Source organism: Chinchilla lanigera, unplaced genomic scaffold, assembly GCF_000276665.1.
Source record: "Chinchilla lanigera isolate Chin_1 unplaced genomic scaffold, ChiLan1.0 scaffold00053, whole genome shotgun sequence".
Lineage (NCBI taxonomy): Eukaryota > Metazoa > Chordata > Mammalia > Rodentia > Chinchillidae > Chinchilla > Chinchilla lanigera.
Window position 1 is genome coordinate 14039610 of NW_004955454.1, and position 27210 is coordinate 14066819.

General features: G+C 43.2%; 1 protein-coding gene and 1 pseudogene across 1 annotated transcript in view; one reads left to right on the plus strand and one right to left on the minus strand.

Moving 5' to 3' along the window:
• Nucleotides 1-27210, plus strand: part of Rp1 (retinitis pigmentosa 1 (autosomal dominant)) — a gene marked incomplete in the record, with an annotated part of 300755 nt that overhangs the window by 258054 nt on the left and 15491 nt on the right. The window contains 2 exon segments of the mRNA XM_013520200.1: nt 14359-14578; nt 25207-25361. Coding sequence (XP_013375654.1) covers nt 14359-14578; nt 25207-25361 — 375 coding nt within the window.
• Nucleotides 21351-21879, minus strand: LOC102019358 (annotated as a pseudogene).

Below are 27210 nucleotides of genomic sequence, written 5' to 3' on the forward strand. Positions count from 1 at the left end.
ACACAAACGAAGCTCACTATTTCTGTTTGGTTTTATTTCCCAGCGACCCAGATGCACGATGGAGTTGGTATAGAATTGTCTACATGTTTTCACGTGCTGTGGGGTGGAAAGGGCTTGCAGGACAACGTCCTATCTCAATGTAAAGTCCTTGCTTGAACCTCACAGGCTGTGGGGCTTTGAAAAAATGACATCACCTCTCTGAAGCTGAGTTTCCTCTATTGTCCAATAGAATTATATGGATCTCATAGGGTTCTTGTACTAACCTATGTGAACTGTTTGGCAGAAGGGCTCCTTTTCTCAACAAATGGTATCTTAATGTTCTCACTCTTGTCATTGGTATCACACCAGGGAAACATCTTTAGGTACACCAAGTCCTCCCTGATGAACTGTCAAGGAACTTGTCACAGATACTTTGCATCCTGACTGGGTTTTGGCTTGAGACTGGGTTGGTTTCAGGTGAAAAGCTAAAATTCTTAGGTATGTTACACACATCTAAAGCATTTTCTCATTGTTACTCTGAAAATGCATGGACACGTGAAAATGTCCAAGATATTCAAGGGATGCTAAGAATGAGCCTTACAGTGGTGTTAGGAATGAATGAACACTCAAATAATTTAAAAGTTAAAAAAATTCAAAATAACTCACAAGACCTGTATCATCTCTTGGAAGAGTTTCAGGCTGTAATACTGCTATAGTTTAGATCTGGAATGCCCCCCAGGCTCAAGTGTTCAAGGATTCGTCCCCAGGGTGGCATGACTGAGTGATGAAATCTTGAAGTGGTGGCCGCAGAAGGAGGTCTTAGGTCATTGGTGGTGTGTTTCAAAGGGGCTGGTGGGACCTCAGCCTCTTTCTCTTTTCCTCTGTTTTGCTTCCTGTCTGTGAAGACTCTCAAGCCACCGTGTTTTCCTGTATTAGGTGCTGCCCTGGCACAGGCCCAGAGTGATGGGGCCAAGTGTATGTGGTCTGAAAATAAACCTTTCCTACATATAATGTTATTACCTCTGGGCTTTTGTTATAGTGCTAGAAATCTGACTCAGAAATACCATAGAGCGTGGAGTGGATAGTGGTCTCTGTGTCTGCAGAGATCAAGACTCCATGATGGAGTGTCATCAGAAGGTAGAATATTTCATGTGTTTTCTTAGAGCTCACCAAGGAAACTGGTAAATTGGTCCCGTGGTTGGACTGTGTATTGGAGGAGGTGCTGAACTTGAAATGTATTCTTCCAGTTTGCCTCCAAATAAGGCCCTCCATTGTTGTGTTCCCAATACTCAGGTGTGCTGGTTACCCCAGCTCTTTCCCTTGAGACAGGAACTTTGTGAAGCCACGTCTGATGCTGCCCAAATCACTTCAGCTATTTTAGCTGTCTTTGAGGTTTGCTGTTGATCACAAAATGACAGTGTCCATGGGCCATAGCACAAAGTGGGAAATTTGCCTAAAGAAGACTCTCAGGAGACAGCCTAGCATTTCTTCTGTAGTTTAAATAATGTAATGCTTACCCACTACTGTGCCCAGCCCAACTCCACCACCATGGCCACGGTCACAGATTTCTATTCCTTATGATTTAGTTGTTCTTTCATAAGTTAGGGGGTTTATGGCAGAACTGTTCTCAAAGTACTTCAATGACATGCTTGTTGAATGACTCTTAGTCTCAGAAAAACTATTCAAGTTTTCAAGTTAAAACTAAGCCATAAAGCTCTCTTCTTTTGCAGGTGATGTATCTGTCATTTTGATGTGGTAGTGGCTTCATGGGCATATGATGTCTAAACACACTGAATTGGATATTATGTATGTACAGATTTTGTACTCCATTATACCTCAATAAAAGTGTTAACATTGAAAATGAAATCCTTTGTTTCTTTCTTAAGAGAAATACAGAGAAAACCTATTACCACTACTTTATATCTGAACCGGTTCAAGGAAACAGTGCTTGTTTCATATTACAGCTCTGAGTAGGACCAACGTTGATGTATTTTACTCCAGACAATGTAGCTTGACAACTGTATTTCTGAATAATATGTGAATATTGATGCAGACTACAAAGGAAGTCTGGAATTTTCTGCATGATCTGGGATGGCCCAGTTCTAAGCTTCTTAATAGCATTCACTTGGTTTGGATACATTATAAACTCCTTGCCAGCCCTTTAATTTTTGGAGTATTTTTTATAAAACTAAAAATGTGTGTGTGTGCATGTCAAGAGAAATAGAGAAAATCAGAATGAATACCAGTCTAATATTTTAGATTGCAAAAATAGATGTCTGCCTTAAAGTTCAGTTTGAAATGTTAATATTTTTCAGAAAGAGAGCTCATATTTGGCTCAATTGTAGCTAATCACTGTAAAGGGGATTAACTTATGTCTGAGCAGACACATTTTGCCTTTGCTTTTCATGGTCTTATTACTTCAGAAATTTTAATCCAACGTGAATATGAACCCGTAGCATCCTGATTTACCCCAACCTGACTGTAACCTTGCCTGAGTGTTACAGAGTGTTAGCAGCCGTTGTCTGCTAGCTTTGTGATGGCTTCTGAGGCTTGCCTTGGTTCTTTCACAGGTGAAAATGTGAAACTTTGCGGGTGGGGCCCATAAGGAAGGTGGATTCTTAAAGATAGAACCCTGACTCTTCAGTTATAAATAATCCTGATGACAGAAGTGACTGTGACCATGTGGAGATTTCTTTGATGAAGTAAAGTTCTGAAAGTTATGTTCTCAAATCATAAAAAGTCAAAATCAAGAATATGAAAATGAATAGGAGGATCTTTCAAGAGAAGTCTCCACAAGGTGAAGGCCTTCTTCACGGGAGAAGGGAAATGGTAGGAGCCACTGCAAACAAGAAAGAACAGGTATAGGAATGGACCCTACTTGGGTATAGGACCCTACTTGGGTCAACAGAGCCAGGGAAAAGGTAGAACTACTAAACCCTGGCTGGACTTTCAGTGAAAAATCCCTCACCTGGAAAAATAAAGGCAGACAGGCAGTGTTTCAGCCCAGGAAACTGAGGGTGCAGCTAGATAAAGCGGATGACGCGGATGCACTGCTGACGTACCTGAGACCCTCTGCTCGTCCCCTTCCATTTCTGACGTTCCAGTCACGGTCCTCACCTTCTCACACCCAGATGGAAGGGTCTCTTTCATAGTCTCCTTGCTTTCCCTTCTACTTTCGTGTAGCTCTTTCACAGAACATATGGGAAATATTTTTAAAAACACAAACCAGATCATGTTATCTCCTGCTTAAAGTCCCTGGGTGGCCTATCCTTGCCTGATGGTGCTTGTTTACCTTATTATTTTTCTTTCATTCTGTGCTTCCCGTGGGTCAGAACAGCCCAGGGGACGTCTTCCCATCTCAAGCTTGAGTATGTCAGACTCATCTCACCTGTAGGAGCTTCGAGCTGATGGCAGTTGGCCCCTGCTTGCAATGCTTTCTTCTCTGTTACCTCCTAGCTGAGTATCTTGCTTGTCACTCATATCTCAGCCTGAATATCACCTCCCAGAAAGGCCTTCTCCTCCTGTCCAGCAGGATCACCCACTAATTTCTGTAGAGGACCGAGCATGTCATTGTGACTTTCCTCATTTATATCCACTGTTAGCGGGGCTGCTCCACACGGGCAGGTACCCTGTATCACTCCCTGCTGTCTCTTCCAGAGGCCCAGGTCATTGTCGGGTAGCCTGGTGTATAAAAAGCGCTCAGGATAGGACCTTTGTGCTGTTACATCCCTAGCCCTTTTTCTCATTTTTTATTTTAAGACACTGTCTTATTAAGTTTTTAATTTTCTGAGGCTGAACTTGGACTTGTATGAACCACCGCACGTGGCTGAATGACTGACTGACCAAATGATGAATAACTCATCATCTGAGGGAAGATACGATGCGGAAAGCCCACAGCCTTTGGCCCCCTGTTGAATGAGTCACTGTAAACGGCTGGGATTGCTGGGACCGAGACTGAAGGGGGTGGGAAGCATTTGAAGACCGGATAGCAAAGGCTGGTACCTTTGTGGAAAGTGAGTATACATTTTTGTGTGCAAATGAAAACTGTGTCTCATGCAGAGCGAGTTACGTCACACTTCCCTCACAAGCCACGTGAACTTTCCAGACAGTTTTCTCACTAATACATGAAGTGGTTTTTGTTATAAGCCCCCAGAACACATGGTTTTCCAATTGTAAATTCCACTGGTGTTTGTATATGTAGGCTGTACATAGAAGTTTTTCTCAAAGAATAATACTCGCTCTTCATTTGGTTGATGATACTTAGTCTGCAGGACTATGAAACTCCACAGAGGAAGTCACAATTAAGGTGCAGCTTGTTTCATTTTCTTTTCTGCAGGAACCACCACAGCCACTTTACAAGTGGTAAATGTGATAGAGCTCGTATTGCCCATACGACGCTCCATCCAAACTAAAACCCGCAACCAGACCTTTTTCTACCAAATAAGAAAAATGAAACAAAACGAAGCAAGTCCTACAAAGCAGTAGGAAAATCTTCAATCATTTTTCATGCTGCAAAGACGTCACCTGTTGAGAGCAGTCGCCTAGGTCCTTTTCTTAGCGCCCAGGTCCTCTTCAGCTGCCTTGATGGAATGGGTGCCTGGCGGTTTTGAACTGCACGTTCATTCGCTGGAGGCGGCAGTCTGCATTTGCGTGTTTCCTGTGCAACCCAGAATGAGCTGCTTGAGCTCAATTTTCTCAACTGTGAAACGGATTCAGTAAATAGTGTCTATGCAGAAAAGCAAACTAGCTGAAACAAGCCTTGTGCTGACGATGGCCTGTTCTGACAGGAGGTTTCGGTCTTCTCACTTCCATCAGCCCCAGGAGATGCCATTTTACAGAACTCATCAGATTTGTTTAGGTTGAGACTTTTTGTCCAAAATAGCCCGTATCTCACATCAAACATATGAAGACTCAGGAGCAGTTAAAAATCCCAACATGAAAATCGGTGCTGGACCACCGGAGGCAAAGGACCGGTAAGCGGAGCTGAGCTAGGGCTGCAAACTCGGCTCCACCTCCTGAGAGAGCTGCCGAAGGAAAGGCGGGAGAAGGCTCCTGGGCACCCCGCACGCCCTCTGAATTTGAATAGCGGGTCTGTGCCCACTGGCAAAGGCAGCTTTCTATCTTTGCCTCTACCAAACTACATTAGGAAGCAAATTACTATTTACTATTTTTCCGTCAAGCTAGAGAATCTTTTTTATTTTTCTCCTTTTTGAGACAGGGTTTCATTATGCAGTTCAGGTTGGCCATGAACTCACTTTGTAGCCCAGGCAGACCTCAAATTCACAGTGATCCTCCTGCTTCAGCCTCCTGAGTGCTGAGATTACAGGCGTGTACCACCACGCCCAGTCTGAGAATCTTTACTGCTAGGGTTTTAGGACAAATGAAATAAATCAGACACACAAGCTTAAATATCACGTGATTTCTTTTATGTGAGAAACTCAAAATATAAAGAGCAAAACGAAAGAGAGGTGGTAGGAAGTGGGGAGACTGATTTTTTCCAAGGCGATCTAGCTGCAAAGGGCTTAGAAACAAAGGCAAAGCAGAATGAAATTTCATATTGAAGTCAGACAGATGTAGATTGGCATTGCTGTGGATGAGATCAGGGAGATGGATGTGCTGCAGGGATCCACCAGCATGAAATGAGAGAAGAACAGGGAAGCCTGGCAAGCAGAGAGGATCGAGGAGGAAAAGTAACCAAGGTATTTTGGAAGAAGAGCAAAGGAAATACACAGTAATAAACAGAAGAATACAATGGAACCAGATTTCCATAGTTACAGAAGGACCACAAGTATAAATTATAGTTCATACAAAACAAGGGGAAAGAGACCTTGGTAGGTTTTTAGAAGGCTGAGGATAATTCTCCAAGCATCCATCCAAAAGTGTAGATCTGCCAAACCATACAGAGAGCTAACCCGGACACATTTACACCAGTCTCAGCAAGCTGACACAGTTTAAGATGCTAGGACTGACAGGCTTGACCACACCTTCCACTCTGCTGTATCCCAGAGGTCAGCTAAGAGCTTTCCAGAACTCAGCGTGCCGCTTCTATACAAAGGAGGGCCAGCATTCACTTGTGATGCTGGTCATGAGAAGGAACCCGTCAGTGTGGACAGTCTCAGCGGCCGACGATGCCGCCTGTGCTAGGAAAGCAACCTAATGCGTTAAACTGAAAAAAAAAAAAAAAAATAACATAAATGCATGCCCTTCAAAAGATGAATATTTGCTAATCTGTTGTCATCAGTTGTCCGAGTGGCAGCAGCTCTTTCCCTTGCCGCTAGCTTTCATGTATCCTAAGGTGCCTGCATTTTGTCCATGTCTCTTGAAGGGAAATTGTTTCTATACCTTCAAGTAGAGGACAAAGAAATGGGTCTGGAATATCCTGTTGTTTCTGGAGCCAGTGATGGCTTCACATAGGACATTGGTAAAGGGCAGATGAGCTCATTTAAAGGGGCTTCTCTTGGCTAAATAGAAAGTACTAGTGTAGTAATTGTGATAATAATCTCAATAATTAATTGAAATAAATTGAGATTGTGAACTGCCATCAGTTAGTAATTATATTCAAAAGAGAAAAGTGAATATAAAGTGTACAAAATTTAGTTGTAGTATAAAGAATGGTATATATAATACTGTATATTGAATTATTTATTGATTTTAATAAATAAAGGAACATTAATAAATGGAGTTTCTTTAAAGCCCTGTGCTATTTGAAATTTTAATGAATTCACTCCTCTAAAAGATGTAAACAATCTGCAAAGTGCCACAGAGAAAATTTACCCAGACAGTGGCATATCTGATTGCGGGAATCTTATCTTTCAATGTATCCACCATGATTTTGGATAATGATGTCATTCAGTATAGCATAGCTTTTATTACCTGGAGAATAAAAAGAAATTCAGAAAAAAAGGAGGAGGAAATTCCATCTCTCCTACATTTTGTGAATTTTTATGTCTCTTATAGATGCAAATGCATTAAAATTCAAACTGCACATTTATTTTATGATTATCTTAACTATGAGTCTTTTGCTTATTTTAATTATGCATCTGCTTGTAAGTACAGACATGTACTTGTTTCTCTCTGTGTGAGAAAGAAGGGGAAAGCACAGAGCATTGTGAGTAACCCGGACGGTCAGGGAAAGGTGGGGATGATACCAAGGTGAGGAAGGGCTCACCACTTCCGCTACAGCACCCCTAGTGGCAGCGGAGGCGCAGGTCACTGTGTGTCTGACAGGGTAAATGAGCCAGACGCGCAGCTCGGCCAGCTACAGACATGAGCGCCCTCCTCCAGGATGAGCCCTCTGGACGCTCCGCTAAGCGTATCACAGTGAGAATCAGCACCTTTTAACATTTACTTTAATTTATTTTCAGAATCCTTTTTCTTACATTTACTCTGGCTGCTATATAAAAAAAAATCATACATAGAGTGTCATGTTTCTATGCACTGTGTAATGTTTAAACCAGGTTGACCCCATCTCCTTATTTATCGTTACTTCATGGTGAAAACTTTAAAAAGCGTTTCTTCTGGGTTCTTGTTGAAGTGTACCCTGCGTGATTGTCATCTGAAGCACCCTGCTGTGCAATGGTGCTCTCTGACTTCTTACTCCTATCTTACTGTGCCTGGTCACCCTGTCTGTGTTCCCCCTCTCTGCTCTCCCAGCCTTGGGTAACTGTCTGTGTCAGTTACTTTTCTCTCATGGCTGAGACAAAATACCTGACACCCAAAATTAGGAAAGGAAAGGTTTATTTAGCTCACAGTCTGTGGAGGTTTCAGTTTATACTTGGCTGGTTCCAAGGCAGAGCGGCACATGGCAGAGGGCAAATGTTCATGGTGGTGGAATACAGCAAAAGCAGCAACAGCAAAAGGGGGAGAGCAGCAGCAAGCAGCCTCTTTCCCTCCCTTACACTGTAGGCACACTGCCTGCCCCAGGGCAGGTATAGCACTCACACCCATAATCCCAGCACTGGACCATGGATCAGTCATAAACTCTGGAAGCCGCCCCATGACTGCATGAGGCTTTGGGGGATATCCAGACACAAACCATTAACACTGTCATGCTGTGCTCGACTTCTGTGAGACCAACTTTATTAGATTCCACATGAGTGAGATCACGTGGCACTGTGCCTAGGTTATTTCACTTAACATCACGCTCTCTAGTTCATTTTTATTTTTGTATAATTATGTATTGAAGAACAACACAGAGATATACTATGGGGCCTTCACCCAGTTTTCCCTAGTGTTTCACAGCGTGTGGTTCTGTTTCTGTATGAAAACCAAGACTTTATAGGATTTCTATTTAGTTGAGATGAATGTTCTGTGAATGTTCTTGAATTAAGGCCCTGGTATCCGCTTTAAGAAATCAAAATATCATTTACTTACTAAGCTGGGACAGGTTTATTTTCCTGTTCTCTCACAAGCAATGCCATTCTTGGTACAAAGAAAGGGCCTGGGACAGAATGACTGGAAAGGAAAAGTGTATAAGGAAGGAGAGCAGTGCCCTCGACTTCCTGTTTCTGTGAGAGGATTGATTAACACCAAGAAGTTTTACTGAGAATGAGGTAGAGAAAAAAATCTGATATTTTCATGTTATGTAATGTAACTAGTTGCCCATTGTCTACAAGAGTTGTTGCTGGTATATTTTTGGTGGTATCACACATGTCTTTGTGTAGTTCACCCTACCAATTTCCAGCGGTTCTGACTTACTGGAGCCCGGGCTCCTACTCTATGTGTCCACATTTCTGTCTTGAGTGAGAAGCTGCCGTATTTTCTGTAAGGACAATAAATATGTAAAATGAGCTCTCTTTCGAGAATTGATTAATTGAATTCAATTATAACTCCTCCAATGGGATTTCAGTGATCACAAAGCTAGTTTGTGTTCCAATGTGTTTTTTCAAAATAGTAAAATACACACTTTGGGTGACATAAAATTTGCTTCTAGAATTTAATTAACTAAATTAATTAATTAATTAATTGTCACACCGGGCGTTGGATCCAGGGCCTCCACACTGAGCTGTATCCCCAGCCCTTTATTATACTTTACTTTGAGGCAGAGTCTTTCTACATCACTAAGTTAGTTGCCCAGGCTGTGCTCAGATTCTTGGTCCTCCTTCCGCAGCATCGCAGAGTGCTAAGATTACAGTTGTGTGTCACCACTTCCAGCAAATTTAATTTTTTAAAAACTTACCACGTATTGAGAAAATATTGAAGATTTGCATGAAAAAATGTAGTGCATCAGACTTAGAAAAGCCCAACTGGGAAGTTGCTACATATGGAAAAATGTTGGTTTAGGAGTTACATCTAGAAGTAAACAGTGAGCAGACAGTGTACAGATCATGCATTTGCCTTGAAAGTGCAGGCCGTCCCTTCAGATTTGTGTATCTGACCATCTTCTCACATGTTACGGGACTTTTGTGTAGAAAAGCCTCCATATTGGAAAATGTGGAATATGCATTTTATGGTGGAATTTGACAAGGGAATTTTTAAATTTTGAGAATCTTTCCTGTTTTTTTTTTTTTTTTTTTTGCCTTGAAGTTTCCATTTTCATGAACAAATGTAAATAAATGTCCTTTCTTATGATCATCAAATTCTCTCTTGAGTAGCCCTCAAGTGACTATCTCATTTTCCCAATCAAGTGAGCTCTACAGAAGGGTCGTGGTGGTCTGCACACCAGCTGCCACAGTAAGTCCCATGGCTTTTCTGTAGAGGTCTCTCCCCTCCTCCCCATCCGCTCTGCCCTCATACCTGCAGGAGATGCTCATATGTATGTTACACTCTAGTTCTTTATTCTTTCTGTCTTTTTTTTTTTTTTTTTTTTTTTTGGTACCGGGGATCGAACTCACAACCTTGCACTTGCCAGGCAGGCGCTGTGCCACTGAGCTAAATCCCCAGCCCCTTTTTTCTGTCTTTTTGACACAGGGTCTCACTCTGCAGTTTGGGCTGGCCTTGAGCTCACTTTGTAGCCCATGGTGGTCTCGAACTTACAACCATCCTCCTGCCTCAGCCTCCCGAGTGCTGGGATTATAGGTGTGCGCCACCACACCTGGCTACATGACAGTTTTCATGAGGTTATCTAATTTGATCCTTAAATGAGCTCTTTTTTCACAAACAGGGGCTTGATGTTCAGGGAAGTTAAAAGGGATGTGGGGCCTCAGACCTCTGTCCAGATTTTCCAAGTTCCCTCCTTGCCGCATGCCCCAACCCAGTCAGACTACTCCATTGCCGTGTCCTATGCTGCAGGACACCTTCTTCTGGGCCCGGCACACTACTGGGCAGGCAGGACGCACATGGTGAGCCGCGCTGGTCTACTCAGCCTCTCTCTCCTGAGCACCCAGAGCAGCGCGGATGGCTCCAAAACACAGAACACCTACAGAATTGAAGGGAATCTTCTGTTTATTTCCCCCCACTGTATTCATCACCTACTTCCTTCTGATCTCCTTTAGAGGTGGTGATAATAATGGTAATAATAATAAGAAGAAGAGTAAAACTCATAATGTGATTACTACTCCTTAGTGAGGACCTATATTTAATTTTGCTAATTAATATAATGTATCACTTACCCACATCCTCCCAGCAAAATGGTCTTTAATTACCCCATTATACGCAAAGAAGCCACACTTAAAAAGACAAGACAGCTCGCCCAAGAGCCCAGCGTCCCAGCGTCCCAGCGCCTGAGTGTGCTCAGGCCCCACTGTCCCCAAACCTGTATCCTGGGTTACACTAGAAGCCTCCGTGCTACACAGGGGCAGCGGCGCTGCTGCAGCTGTGTTTCTTCACAGCCGCGTCTGCACTTGTTAAGCACCTGCTCCTGCCTGGAAGTGTACTAGATGCGACAGAAAAAAATGGAGTAAATTTAGACGTTTAAAATTTTAGGAAGTGTGGCCAGGGATACAGCTCAGTGGCACAGCGCCTGCCTGGCAAGCGCAAGGTCCTGAGTTCGATTCCTGGCACCAAAAAAACAAAGGAACAGATTTCAGGAAGGCCTAAGTGAGATTCGAAGGCCACTTTCATTCCTATTTGTTCTGCTGGTGCCGGTTCCTGTCCCCTCCTCTGCTACAAGGACGCGCTGCTCGTACCTCGGAGTCCGGATGCCTTGCTCCCTTCGCTACTTGTACCGAGCTATCGCATCGCATTTTCTTGTGCCTCTGGTTTGCTCAAGCAGTTAACTAGTTGCTCCCAACTCTGTCCTCACATAAAGCTGTTGCAATCTCTACTTTTCCTTTTAGATGCTTGCTCAGGGCGGTATTCCCTTGTAATGAGAACTCCTTACGTGTTTAAGTGGTTACTCCATATTGCAAATGTTCTTGGAGTAGCCTGTGGAGTAAGCACAGTCATCCCAAATGTGGTAGATAAACAAATTGCTTTATTTTCTTCCCGAAATTAAGTGTAAACTCAAGTTCTTTTTGTTCAGAATTTCAGCTACGCAAATCATTCTCCAGTGATTTTTTTTTTTTTTTTTTTTGTCTTCATGGTTACATAGTGGGAGTTTATTCATACTGTTTCAGTTTTTCAATATGTGGCATTAGAATGGAAATGAACTGTTTCCAGGTTTCTCTGCCTCTTTCTTTCTGACCTTGTGTCTCTCAATCCATATGATCCTTTGGTCCTTAGGTTGAAAACTATTTTATTTTAATCTGTATCTGTGTCCTACTTACAGCAGAATTCTTTTTGTAGTCACTAAGCCATAGTGTGTGGTCCATCTGTATGATGAAAGCTATCCTACATTTTGGAACCATTGTCCTTCTTATTTTCAAATGTAGGAGGTTAAAGGCAGAAAGTAAAAGCAGTTATGTGTAAGAAGAATAATTTTTTGACATATTATATTTTTATTTTATTGAAGTTGAGGTGACCCAGGTTGACTGTATTAAACCAGAACTAAAAGTTCTGAAACAATTTGGCTAACATGCTAAAAGTAATTCGAGAACAATCAATGGCTTCCGGATGGTCATTTTAATGACATGCAAAGTGGATGAGTAATGTCCTTCCTATACCATACCATCTTCAGTTAGTGTATTTACAAATACTTACTTTTACCAGCAATATTAAGCAGTTTATTAATTTTAGTTTTACTTATGGTGATGACTAACTTCCAATTTTTATTTCCTGCTGAGGATGCTGGATTGATCTTTTGCTCTGTCTTTAGGTAGATTTTCATTTTATGAGCACAAAATTCTGATTGACAAAATAATAGCTTTGAATACTTATTAAAGCTATAGTAACTTATAACATTCTTGCTATAAGTTAGTGTCCCTTGTCTGAAAGGCCAGTGATCAGAAATATCTCAGATTTTGAATTTGTTTTTCAGATTTTTTCAATTTTTCTATGTACATGAGATATTTGGCAATGAAATCCAAATCTAAACCCAAAATTAACCTCTATCTTATAGTTATAGCCTGAAGGTAATTTTGTACAATATTTTAATAATTCTGTGCATGAAACTAAGGTGGGGAATCGTCACTGGTGGTGTCATGCCAGCGTTTCAACAGTTTTGGATTGTGGAGGATTTCAGACTTTGCATTTTTGCATTAGAGATTCTCAGTCTGTGCTACCGTGTTCGGATGGGGTCATAGACGCTTAGAAAGGTTAAGAACCTTGTTGCAGTTCATATAAACAGGAAAAGCAGAAGAAACTTTCAAAATCAGGCAAGTTTAAGGTCAAAACGTGTTTTAACCTTAGCTGCATTCTGCGGCATGACTTCCACTTTCTGTCTTATTTCCCACGATCTGCAACTTTGGGAGGATTTTAAGACTCTGCTTACCTGTACTAAGCACTCGTATTAAGACATCTCTACATGGCAGTGTTTCTGTGACCACATTGTTCTGGAAATGAGGCCAGTAGCTTGGCCGTTGAATTCTGTCTCTGTGCACTTTGACAAAGGATACTTTTACTACAGGACAGATTTTATTCACAAAATTTATCACCAGGGCTGGGGATTTAGCTCAGCGGCAAAACGCCTGCCTGGCAAGCTCAAGGTCATGAGTTCGGTTCCCGGTACCGGAGAAAAACCAAAAAAAAAAAAAAAAAAATTATCACCAACACACCAATACAGCAGCCATTTTGGGTGGCAAAAAAGGTTGCAAACCTGCATAAATGCTGAAGTAACTTCCTGTGGTGATGAGAGTGTTTATGGCGCCATCAAAGGAGGGAAAAGATGTGAACTGAGGTGGTGGTAGCGGTGATGGGACAAAATCCCAGAAGGTAGATCAAGCTGGTTTTAGTTATAGCATGTGGCAGTAAGAATTCTGACCTTACGGTCTTTGGCCCTGGTGTTAGTCCTATGGATATGTTATGCTTCATGGCAAAAGGCAGGTTACAAATCAGATGACCTTAAAAGAGGGAAATTGGCCTGCTCTGTTGAGTAGGGTCTAATCTGTGTCGAGCAGTGGACATGTTTTTCCTGCTGGGTAGGTGAATGGAGGAGCCAGAGGGTTGGAAGCACGAGGGTTGGAAGTAGCCTTGTGGGCCTGGGGAGGGCCACATGTCAAGGGAACAGGGACTTGAGTCCTACAGCCACAAGCAGCCAGGTTCTGCCCACAACCTGAACAAGCTTGGAAGCGGAATCTCTCCTGCAGCCTCTGGATAAGAGTCCAGCTCAGCTAGCACCTTGATCTTGACTTATGAGGCACTAACAGTGGTTTAGGCGAGTGACACAGTGCCTGGACTTCTGCCTCACAGACCTGGCAAACAACACTGGGTTTGATTTTTAAGTCATGACGTTTGTGGCAATTTGTCATGGCAGAAATGAAAAACTGGTCAAGTTCTTTTTTTCATATGACCCTGTAAGAATGCTCAAGAGAAAAATATCATTTATTCTAGGGAATAGTGGTAAACAGTGGAGTATTCCTTTTAGCAGTTGATTAGGTGTTTGGGGGTGGGTAGAGGCAAATGGGTGTAATTTCATTGCCAGCTCTGTTGCAAAAATCACTCTTCCCGTCACAAGTTCAGTCTGTTTCAGGGCTGTCTGGTCAACCCTGGTTTAAATTTGGGAGAACACAGTCGGTTCCTCAGGAACTCACAATCCAATGTATTAAAAACACCAGAGGATCAGATTCTTTTATTTTTTGGGTCTAACCATTATGTGTCAATAATTGCAGCAAAACATTTCTTTTGTAACATAGTAATGATGAGTTGCTAAAATAAGGTGTAAGAGGAGGTAGCTGGATTTAATCTAGAGGGAAATCTAGGGTCAGTGTGTGCCTTAGTATATAAAATATAAACCATTTCATGGTGTCACAGTTCTAAATTTCCCTTAGTTCTAAGGGAAATCAGTAAGAAATATCTGTGATAAGAAAGTAGGTATTGAGCTCAAAATTTAATTCCATTTGGAATTTGAAAAGTCAAGCCAGAAATGTGGAGATTTCTGTTTTCCCATTTCCTTTTATGTTTCAGATTAATCTTAAAGGCCTTGGTGAAATCTATAAGATACGCATTGGGCATGACAACAGTGGAAGGGACCCCAAATGGTACCTGGAGGAAGTTAGACTTGAAAACATGGCCACATCTGAGCTGTTCTGCTTAACGGTGGAGTCCTGGCTAGCTGAGGATGAAGACGATGGAGATCTATGGAAAGAAATGCCCATTGTGACCACCGGCAAAGCACCACTGCCAGGTATGTACTTTCATTTCCTTTGTGATGTGCATTCACCATTGAAATAACTGAGCTGATTCAGAACAGAAGGTGGTTTCTCTTTTCACACAGAATCATACACTAAGTATCCTGTGGGCCTTAAAGTCTCTATTTAAACTGTTCAACTTTGCCAGGCATGGAGGTTGCAGCTACAGACAGTACATAAGCCCAGGGTGTGGCAAAGTGCCGATCAAACTCTGTTTTGTAGACACTGAAATTAGAATTTCATGTAATTTTCATCTGTCAGTAAATAATACTCTGTGTTTGATTTCTTTAAACTCATAAGAAACATAAAAACCTTTGTAGCTCCTGGACTGCACAAGAACAGGTGCCTGGCTGATCCAGCTCTGAGGTTGTGTGTCATTTGCGCACCTCTGCCTCAGAGCCTGAGGCTTTATTTCTGTTCACGATGAGAAAGTATATGGGAGGATGTACGTGTGTGGCCAGTTTATCTTTCTATAAGCTGCGTAGCTGTTCTGCTAGTAAATGTCAGCAATCAAGGGTCTAGGAGAACCTGAATTCCCTTACTGAATATTTTTTGTTGTTGTTGCCTAGGAGCAAATTCACATATTGTCTTTATTTTTTTTCTCTTCTCATTTCTCTTTCTCTTTGCAGTCTTTGCTTTGTAGCTCACAGGCGCTTTGAGCCCACGCTTCCCAAACTGAAAACAACTTCATTGGTCCTCTATTGACAGTAGGTTTCTCCAAATTTACACGGAGAGTCTGGATTTTCTTCACCTCCCTGGTTAGCCACCAGGGACTCCACCCTGTAGTCCTACCCTTGTTAGAAGGATGGATGGCATAGAGCACATGTATCTGAAAAATACATGCTGCTTAATTTAGATAATGCAAGAATGATTTGGGGTAGGACCAGCTTAATGATAGGAGAAATCTGTAACACTAGTTCTTTGTATTTGCATATACTTTGATAATTTACAAAAACATTTTCTTGCATGAAATCTTACTTAATATACAAGGCTCCAGATGCCACTGCTGCTAGCTGCCCTGCAGTCCCAGGTGCATCCAGTCATGCCCAGAAGATGCTGCAGTAGAGGTGTGAGAGGTTTGTAGGAAATTTAGAGTCCTGGTTTTTACTCTGCACATTCTGGGACCTATCTGTTCTGCTTACCCAGTTGCAAACAGAGTGAAGAAATTCACTCTGTTTCAAAAAAACATTCAGAACAATTTTATAATCCACAATACCAATAAGAAACAGTGGCCCTCTGATTGGCCTGCTGTATTGTTACTTCTGATTTGTAGTGTTTTACAGGTTTCATTATTTTAAAATGAAGGTTATTTAAAGCCTACTAGACGAGTATTTTATACTTCTTCCAGTTGCCTCTTATTTGGCATGCGAACAGTTTGTTACATGCAAAAGAATCGAAGAAGGCAGTTGTATTAGTTTTTTTAAAAAATCTGAAATGCAAAGGAAACTGCATTGTACTTTAAATGAACTATTGATTTTGGGCTCATTTAACTTGAACTGCAGTAAGGCTTAGCATGTCTCCCTGCATCTAGCTGTTCGTGCTTCCCCCAAACCAGCTAATGAAACTTCATCCATTAGCATTTCCCATTTCCTGGTGGAAGGAAACCCACCAGCTTTCCTGGCATATTTTACCAACAAAGCAACACAATAGAATAATGACACATAGCGCTGATTTGATCCAGTCTCCTCATTTTTCTCAGTCTCAGTCTCTGACAAATCAATCCAGCACCCCTTTTCCTGATTGAATATTTGCTCATTGAGGAGAAAACCATTAAAATAAGAAAATGAAAAAAAAAAAAGACAGCTCAATATTCAGGAATTAATTAGACACCAAAACATACCAGTGAGCAGGGAGCAAACAGAGTGCGTTAATGTTAGTGTACTGAGGGCCGCCTTTTGGAAATCACTCTGGTGCCGCCAGGGCCTCGCTCACCATCCTGTGATTCAAGTGAGCCCAGAGCAGGGTCAACCCACTGAGCTGGTGGCTTTTCTGTCTGAGTTTGAGAGGAGTGAGAGGGCTTGGTCTTTCATATTTTATGACTGTCCATGTGTCAAAGCCTTCTGAAACTGGCCCAGGGAAGAACATTAAGAGTGACGATGAAGAGGAATCTTTTAAAAAAATAGTTAAGCTATTGGTACTTATCTGGACATTGCCAGGGTGGGTAGAGTCCTAGGATCCCATCTGAGGGCTGTCTACTTAAAATTTAGCCACACAAAAAGAATGGTTTTCCACTCCTTTGGTACTTTGAGTCAATTAATTTTGTGACTTTGCCTCTTTTATTCAAAAGATTACTGGAATGTTTCCAAAAGAAAAGGGTATCTGACATCACTTGTCCGGAAATCATCCTTCTTTGGAAGTTGAGCTGGACTGCTGGTGAGATCAGAGCGGTCTCTTCCGAGGCCAGGCCTGCCAAGTTGGGCTCAGCCCATACCTTATTCTGATTTATTCACCGTTTGCGGTGTTGGCAGGGGAAGGCGCCACGGAGCCACTGATGGCCTTGCTTTGTTGCCCTTAAGAATCGTTAGTTAATGGCCTGGCAGGGATGCCCGGGCTGGGAAGAATGCCGACTCAGCTCAGAAAGGCCTCTTCACAAATCCTGGCCCCGGACTGCAGGAGAGATGCACGATAATAGCAGGCGGGGTTTGAAGCCACATCTTCGAGGGAAGAAATGTTTCATGCTGTGCTCTGGCGAGTGGGCAAGAGGTAGTTGTTTATTTCAATTTAAGAAATACTTCCCTGAGAATACATGAAAGAACTACCGTACATTATACGTGTCTGCTTCAAAATATTTGCATTCCAACACAAAAAGCAGTTTTGTGAAACACTTACTGACAATCTACAGCAAGTTCTGGTTGATAGCAACTGACCTAAGTTTTAAAAAAAGGAAGAAAGAAATCCAACAGCAAGCCTGCTTTAGTGCTTTTGCCTTCGCCACGATACCCACCCTGGTCTGAGTGGCACATGGGGGCTTCCAAGCCAGGCAGAGCCTTTCAGCCGCAAGGCAGCTGCGGTTCAGATCCCCAGTCTGGCTTCAGGTCCTGGTCTTCACTCTGTGACTTGGGGCAAGTGAGACAGGAAAACGGGGTGTGGGTTATTACTAAAGTGACCACCGTTTAATTTGCCATAGAAAATCAGGACTTTTATGAGAAAGAAGGAGGGCTGTGTGAGTAATTGTGCCCGGACAAGAGGCGCACTGGGGCCAGTTCAGGCGCACCTGAGTCGCGGAGCTTCCTCAGGGCTCCTGTGGGGCAGGAGCACCTGCCCATGAGGTGCGTGTGGGAGGCCTCCGGCGTACCCGGAGCCTTCCCTCATTCTCTGCTTGCCAGCTGTCCTCCTCCCCCTCTTCCCTCCACGTGTGTAACTGCTCTCCGGAGGACTCTGGGGTCAGAAGGAGCGTTTCTGGATTAATCAGGATATTCTCAAAACACTAGCTACAGGGATCAACTGAGATGTCAGATTCTACCATTCCCGGGGTTAGCAACCCTCCAAGGTTTCCCGACTCGCTGAGAGTGAGAGCTGTCGTCCTCGTGCTGTCCACAAGTCCCTGCTCTGTCTCCACCCGGTCTCCACTCCAACCTCAAGGATCCTCGAGGATCGCTGTGGGCCGCCCCACGGCCCTGGGACAACGCACTTCATCCCACCCAGCCGCCCGCAGGCATCCACATGGCCAGGCCCTGCATCTCGGCTGGGTCTCTGACCTAAGGGAAGTTTCCAGGGATGCCCTGTGGGCAACGTTCTAGAGCGTAGTGCGTAATTCTATCCCCATACCCAGCGCGCCCTCTTTTGTCTCTAAAGCTCAGAGGTAACTGCCTTTTCAGCCATGAGATTAATCCTTCAACGAAGAGACACATATGGAGTCCCTCCCAGACTGCTACCAGGTATGAGCTTGGACCACAGCACTTCAGTACAGACCAGAGCTGAACCGTCTACCTAGGTTGGATGCTGAGTCTCATTTGTCATCTGTTTCAGCACTCTGATTTCTTTGGCTGTTTATATCAACAGGATCACACCACAGTGAGTGCTGAGAAAGCTTAATTCTTAGAGACTTGAGAGAGAGCAATAACACAGTCCATTAATTAAATCAAATGGATGAATCTGCCCAAGGGTTTGTCTTCAGGAGGTACCACGGCGCTGCCTATAGAGCTACCTGGGTGCCGGTGCCCATCTGCCCCACCACTCAGGTGCCTGTGGTATCTGACAACCTACTACGTGCAAAGCACCACAGCAGGTGCATGAGTGGAGGGGCTGGCCCCCTTCAGGGAGGTATGCATTTACATGAGGATCTTGTAGGGCAAAGCCGTCAGTATCATCTAGGTGATTTATAAATACCATGACTAAGCCAAGGGACTACTGAACTCTTCCAAATATAGTTATATTTCTTTGTTCATTTTTTCTGGTTGGGAATGTGTTCAGAAGCAAACAAATGAAAACAAGCAAAAAACCAACATCACAACCTTCCCAGAATATTGTACACACCGCTGCAATGAAGATGGGTGCATAAATGAAATGTGGATAGTCGTCTAGTCTCCTCCTTGGACTTTTCCGCTACTGGTTAGGTCACCCAGGCTGATAGGACCAGAAATTTAGCCAAAGCTTGTCTCCTAAAATGGACAAAAGAGTCCTGAGGGGTCATGGCTATGGTCATTTGCCAGCTGGAGAGAACTGGTGGCTGGCTGCCCAGAGAAACTTCTGTACCACCATCTCTAACTTGGGGACTAAGTATTTGGAAAGACCTTAGTGGAGAAACTCCAGTTAGTGACCTACTTAACATGTAAGGTGTTCTGAGTTTCACTGATCTGTGATGGTGAATGTTCCTGGCACAGAGAATTAAGGCATGGAGTGTGTGTGTGTGTGTGTGTGTGTGTGTGTGTGCGCACGTGTGTGTGGTGTGTTGTGTGTATGTGATGGGTCAAAGACCTCAGTCATTGCCTGGCCCACTTCTCAGCTTAAATTGTGGAAGGAGGAAGGAAAGAAAGGAGGGGAGATGGAAGGAGTTAGAAAGAAAAGAAATGAAGCTTATTTTTCAAACACTTAAAAATAAAGTCATTTAAAAAATTCCTAAAGTTCAAAGTCATATCTTTCACAAGAAATGCCTCTGCTAAGATCCATTCGATCTGTTTCAGAAAACAATGGATTTTTTGTTCTAGGAGTTTCCCATTACCGCTTTCTCCCAGCACAGTGTCACTCCCCCGAGGCCCCGATATCTTTGGGGCTGCAGATAGAAATGTCTCAGTTATAATCTCACAATAGCACCCTGGTATGGTGGTTGTAATTATGGTGGATGATGAACGCTTTCGGCAGATTGAGCTCCAGTTCTGAAAGGCGGACAGCAGAGCTTTATTCTGATTGCCTTCCTTTCGGGGGGCGCAACCCTCCCCCTGGGTCTCTGGGAGGCCACCGAGGCCGGGGTGACAGGAGCAGGACAGCAGGGCACTTGACCGCTCCAGGCTCTTTGCAGGTCCTCTACCCGCTTATCTGTGGGCTCCCGCAGGCCTGTGGCCTTGTCCAGCCACTGCCGCGTGCCAGCTGTGATGCCCCCAACACGCCCCGCACTGCTGCCCTTGTGTCCCCCGCCCCGACCCTGTGTGCGTGCGTGCGTGCGGTCAGCTTCGAGGGGACGCACACCGCCCACGCCGCTGGAGGCCGTGCCCTTGCATCTGGCACTGCGCTTGGCTGTTGGGAAACGATTGGAGCTGCTTCTCTGCCCCGCTCATCGACGCTTGCTTCTAGTACTGTGCCTATGGCTGTCGGCGCATGTGAAACACACAGGTTTTCTGTTGATATCTGCACTTAATTTTAACAGGTTTTCCAGAGTATGAAACTGCGTGAGACGGCCTGACTCCCTTCTCTCCCTGCTTTCTTCCTTCTGTTTCAGTTTTGCCTTTGTTCCCCCGACTCATAAGTGAGGACTCAGACGTGCAGGGGTGCACATGTTCTAGGCAGTAAGGTGAGGATGGCTTGGGTGCCTTAAGATCTGAGGAAGCAGGGGAATACATGAGGCTTGGGCATGTTCCACCTCCTTCTGCACTTTCCCCTCTCGGAGCCCCTGAAGGTGGTGGACTCCGGATTCTGTTTTTTTTTCCGGTACTGGGAATCGAACTCATGACCTTGCACTTGCCAGGCAGGCGCTGTGCCTCTGAGCTAAGTCCCCAGCCCCGACTCTGGATTCTGAGGGGCACCCCTTCCGATCCACTTCTCCAGGACCTGTCACGATGAGATGCTCTGGGAACAGGAAGGAAAGATGGACTGTGTTCTGTTTTTTGTGTCTCCTGCCTCGAGCTCCTCCTTCTGTCCCCATCTGGTGTGTAAATGCGGGGGACACAGCTGTGGAGGACACGCGTGGTGTCTAGTTGAGACACGGGGACAGAGAATGCTATATTATTAGGACAGCGTGAACTCACAGCTAACACAATGCAACCTCTGCATAGCAAAATTGTCTGGAAAGAAAAGCAGAAAACTTGGATCATGGATACAGTGACATTGTAGCAAAGAAAGCAAAATGTTGAAGGCTTACAATGAATATTCCAAAAGAGAGGAAAAAAAGAGATGTGAACAACAAAGACAATTTGTTTCCCAACACCATATTTCTTTTTCTTTTCCTGTTCCGTTCTTTTTTTTTTTTTTTTTTTTTTTTCTCCGGTACCGGGAACCAAACTCATGACCTTGTGCTTGCCAGGCAGGTGCTTTTGCCGCTTTTTTTTTTTTTTTTTTTTTTTTTTTTTTTTTGCAAGAGCGGCACTGAGTTTATTGGCACAGCTGCGGTTGCCCCTAGAAGAGGGCGTTGGGCCTCTTTGTAGTGAAGCGGGGCTTGTGCTGGGGATGCAGGACCCGGTGGGGCAGCAGGAACTTGATCCTGGAGCCGTGGAACTGCTTGACAGCTGGGCGGCAGCACTTGCTGGCCGCGATCTCCTCCACCTTCATGATCTGATGGGCAGGCACGGGCACGGTGCCGGGCGCCCATGTCCCGGTAGCACTGGGTGACGGCGCCCGCCGTGGTCAGGTCACGGTACTCCTGGTACATACTGTGGGTGCCGCTGCGGGAGTCGTACTGCAACCAGATGCCGAAGTTCCTCACCCACGGCTGAGACTTCTCAGACACCTGTCCACGGTGAAAAATCTCCCCTGAGGATTTCTTCATCTTCTTCCGCTGGGACACGAAGTACCAGAAACAGGACTTGGCCACGACATGGTTGGGTGTGAAGATCCGCATGCAGCAGAGAGACGGCGTGTGGCACTTTGGCGTGGACAGGCAGCGCTCTACCACCTTGTACTCCCGGAGTGTGCCCGAGGTCTTCATGGCACTCCCCTCCCTATTGCCGCTGCCCACAAAGAGGCACAGCGCCACATTTCTAGAGATGCTTAGTAATGACTAATAAGTGAGCCAACAGGTTGGAGGACACTCAGCCAGATCAACATTCGTAGATGAGGCCAGACTGCTCCTAAGGTAGGCATGAGATAAATGCCAGCGTCTGGACCTGCACAAGCTGCATGCGCTTGGCCTAAGTGTTACTATGTGATCTTGGAAAGGGAAGACTTTTTCTTAAACTGGTTCAGCAATTAACAAGCAGCCTAAGCAGCTTTATTCATCTGTTACAATCAAACTGAACTGGAAGAAAATTTAAACTTGTTCCTGGACACACATTTCATGTATCCTTCTTCTAAACTTCCAAGGAAAAGTCATATCAGGGAAACTGGTTGCAGCCCACATCCTCACAGCCATGTGGCATTTGGACCAAATTCTTGTGACTAAGGAATTGTGTTTCTATCAAGAACAAGTGCAGTATAAATTATTTTCCAAACTCTGGTTCGCTATAGTTAGCAGAGACAGAATAATCCAAGAATCATGGGTATAGGTAACACACTCACAAACCCAAAGAATAAAGAAGTTCAGGAAAGTAGATATATTTTGAAAATGCTGAGTTTGACAATGATATACATTCTTCGGGACATGGGGAGATTGTTGAAATGATAATAAATAATAGAGAAATATAAGGGTACGAGTGCTAAAAATGATGACGCTGCAAACACACGAGGAAAAACTGGTGAAAATATGTATAGTAGTTATTGAGCTGGGTGACAGTTCTTGGGAGCAGGAAAGTGAAATGTTATTCTGTGCTTCTGGTAGACTTTGTTAGAGTGGGTAAGAGGGTCACAAGCAATTGAAGCAACTAATCATCAGAAGGAAAAAGTTAACATCAACTATGGTGAAAAAGAACAGTAAAAATTTGGGGAACAAATGTTTAACATATGCAGGTAATCGAAACCAGCAAGTTACCTCTTGTTGGCTGACATTCAGTCAGCGGCGGTGAGCGCAGAGCACGCGTGCCAGAGCCGCCTGTCACTGAAAGCTCTACAGAGTTCACCATCACTGAGTGCTAAGTGAGGGTGATAGATCAATAAATACTTTTCTGAACTGGTGCTTTAAGAATAATTATTTGTAGTCAGGAGATGAATTAGTAATACTTGCTTTTGAATATGTTCAGATAAAATGATATCTTCCATTCTGAAAAACATCATCTCAAAACACGCTGCTATAATTTTCAAATATTTGACTTAACTTAAAGGTCTCCTCTAACTTCCATTTTATTTCCTTTTGTGTGGGATATCCTTCCCTTGGAGTAAACATAATTCATGAACCCTTATACATTTTTGCAGCAGAATCAATTCCTGTCAGCTGGTATACCTGACTTTACCTTGAAATCAACACTTGATATTCTGGGAGAAGGACCGATGAAAGTATTCTAACAATCTTTACTTGCTTGAACTCATTAAAAACATGCAATATTAAAAAAAAATGCAGTATTTTAGGATGTCTAGCGACATTCTTTAAAATTTCTTTTTGGATTAAGTTAAATGAGGAAGAATTTTACATTGCCTTAAGGTCATGAAAAAGTCTCGAGTTAGAATTTATTAGTATGTGTTTAGTAGGCTTAAAATGCATCTGTAGCCCTTCATTGCAGCACTACAGCAGATACTTAGTAAATTATGTTACTGAGTGGAATTAAAGGATTCAGTGTTACAGATTCCAGCAAAATATCTCTATCTGTGAGTGAGAGTGTGTTTTCTCTCCTCTTCCAGTGTAACTAAGGAACTCTTTGTGATGTGGTTTGAGAACATTTAGTGCTCATTTATCATAAATATCTTGCAATATTTTTGGTATGTGTGTGTGTGTATACTAATCAGTTTATAGCAGCGTCTGGAAACTCCTTGTGGAGAAGCATCTGAGGCCACACGCAGGTTGGCAGCAGCTGCAGGGTTTCCTGAGAGGGTGTGTTTAACGGTGGAGAGGGGGCTGGGAATGTTCTTGGGGATGGAAATGTGCTCTTTGTGTCCTAAATACTGTAACTTTTTGAAATGTACTTTTAAAACTATTTATTTAATCATTTTACTTTGTTTTTATGTTCTCACTATAAAAAAAGTTGTAAATAAGTATATTCTTCCTCTGAAATAGAAAAAATTCTCAGTAAACAGAAGCCTATTTTTTGTACAAAGACATCAAATCATGCCTGTCCTTATACTGGTTTCCATGAAGAATTCTAGCAAGAAGTTTTGACTTAATTCTCTTAGGCAGCTACAGAAGTTGTCAGACCAGTTTTGTTTTTCTTTTCCTTTTTTTAGGTAGTTTGAAAAATTTCTTTGGTTGTCCTAAATTCACTAGGAGGGTTCTAATCTTCTGCTTAAACTCTACTGGGCTTCACTGTGGAGTATTTTTGAATATGTAAAACAGCACAAAGAAACTGATTTATCTTCTCCGCTTGTACCCTTTCAGAGCATACCACATTTGTCTCTTAAAGGTCAGGCATGAGAGAAACAGGCAATGTTTGTCACTTACCTTGTTTTCTCACTTGTTGAATTTTCATGTCTGAATTTTTTGGAAAATGCTCACATGCATTTCTGTAACTCCAACTACTCAGTTGCACAGTGTATGACTTACAGAGTCCTAGGACCTTGGAATACAAAGTACTCTTTGTATCCAAGATATTATTCATATTAGCAGTATCAGCAAGTTCAATCCCTTTTCTAATTAATGACTTCTACCAGTGTTTCAGAAATGGTCTTAATTCTAAGGTTAAACATAGTGGATTATAATTTGCCAGGAGCTTACTGAGATCTTTTTAAAAATCATATTTAAATTTGCATCTCTCTAGGATCTTTGTATTTTTTTTTTCCTCTCTCAAGAGAGCTATTAGAAATCTCCATTATTGGAATGGCAATCTCCAAGAAGGAGTAGCATGAGTGACCAGCTGTGATTAGAACAGCTAAACTTCAGGGGGAAAAACGGCCACTTTCATCTAATAAAGGGAGAGGAATTTTTTTTTTTTTTTTTTTTTTTACAAATACTACTTCTCATAACTGGGAAAATGTAGTAGTTAATGAAAGCACATAATTGCTAACAATAATTATTTTGAAACGGTAGCTCTGGGAATAGCTGAGTCTGTATGAATGAGGTAAGTACTAAGTAGCCAAGAGTATGTTTGAGTGGGGGTGCATGAGAAAAATAGTTGGGGCCAAATGCAGAGAAACTCACGTCAGCCGGAAGAAAGAACCTTGTAGGGAAGTTGCTCATGGCGTTCGCGGAGATAAATAGAAATGAGAAGGTAACATCAGATTTCTGCCTTTCCAGTGGTGGTTTATGAAATTCAGATACACACTGGCAAGAAGCTAGGGGCAGAAACGGAGTCTAACGTGTTCATCAACCTCATCGGCACCAGGGGCGACTCGGGGAAACGAAGGCTTCATCAATCTAAAGGCAACAAAGCCAGGTTTCAGCGTGGACAGGTAATGGATCTTCACCGGCGGTTCACCTACCACCCTTCCCTGACGTCTTTCTCGAGAAAAGGTACACAAGCAGGAGGTTCCATCATGCCGCTGTGGGGCTTAATCCCAAGTGTGGGAGCTTGGTGGCTTTTTGTTGTACATGGAGGTGAGCAGCTGTTGCCTCAGCCAGGCACAGTGCCGCAGTGAGCAAGTCCTTATTCCGTCTACTGCAAAACAATCACAACAAAACTCCCTGATTGGGGCTGGGGATTTAGCTCAGCGGCAAAAGCGCCTGCCTGGCAAGCACAAGGTCGTGAGTTCGGTTCCCGGTACCAGAGAAAAACCAAAAAAAAAAAAAAAAAAACAAAACTCCCTGATTCTGCTTCTAGATACAGGTAGCGGAGCATGACTAGCAACGTTTGATTAAACATCTTTGGAACTGGCTTTCATGCTCTTGGAGAGCTAAACGGGAAGACAGGCATTGCAGAGAGGGACCTGGGATTGGCTGAGCTCTCTGCCCCTTGTGAGCGGGTCAGGGCCGAGAAGCCAATCAGAGAGTGTCAGTGGGGCGTCGGAGACGCCGTGCGGAGTTGAGGCCATCTCGCGGGGCTGGGCTTCCGCCCCAGCAGGAAGTAGAGATCCTCATAAACCTGAGCTTGCAGACGGAGACTTTCCTGTGGGGCTCCCGGAGCGGAGCAGGACGTCGGCAGAAGAGAGGGCAGCAGGAGGTAGGGTGAAACATGAGAGAATGAAGAAGTCACCAAGGGCCGACGCACTGTGCGTTCTAGAGGCTGCGCTGCCAGTGTGGGGCCCGTTCCCCAGGACCGCGCTGCACAGACGGGGCCCCAGAGTGATTAGAGCGGCCTTGGGAGAGAGCCGAGGCGGCGGACAAGCACCGGCAGCCTCTCTGTCTGCTGCCATGGTTACTCGATGGCACAGCGGGCGCTGGGCAGACAAGGCAGGACCTCTACATGGAAATTATAAAATATTATTTGAACACCTAAAAAGATATAAATTAATAGAAAGATATGCCATATCCCTGTATTGGAAGACTCAACATTACAAAGTACTCATTTCTGTCTAATTGATCTATAGTTTTAATGCAAAGGCTGTCAAAATCCCAGGAAGATATTTTTAAAATAGAAATTGCAATCTAATTCCAAAACATATGTGGGAACGTTAAGAGCCAAGGGTACCTAAAATAGTTTTAAAAAGAAAAAAGTTTGGAGGAATTACAGTGCCAGGTATCAAATATGATAAAGATAGAGTAATTAAGAGACTATCAGCTTGTACAGAGCAGAACGGAGCAAAGAACAGCGGAGTCCAGAAACCTGCACATATTTTGATGTGAAGCATTGAAGACTGTCTTTCCAATAAATTTTTAATGTGACCTGAATATCATTATAGTTAAAATAAGACAGTGACCCCTATTTTATACCAAACTACAAAGTCAATTTAGTGCAAATTTATGTCTTAATGTGCAAGCAAAAAAATCTTGAAGATAACAGAAAGTCTTTATGATCTTGGGAGTAAACTAGTACTTAAAAGTTTTTAAATTGTCATAAAATACACATGACATAAAATACATTGTTTATTCTACTTTCTGTCTCCATGAATTTGACCATGTACCTCATTTAAATGAAATAATATTTGTGTCTTTTCTTCTGCAAATGACTAATTTCAGTTAGAATAATAATCCCAAGACTCATGCATATTGTAGCATGAGACAGAATTTCTTCCATTTTCAAGGTTGAATAATATTCCATTGTATGTATATGCATTTTTCTTATCCATTTATCTATCAGTGCACACTTGGATTGCTTCTTTTTTTTTGGTTGTTGTGTATGATACTACAATGCATGTGGGTGGG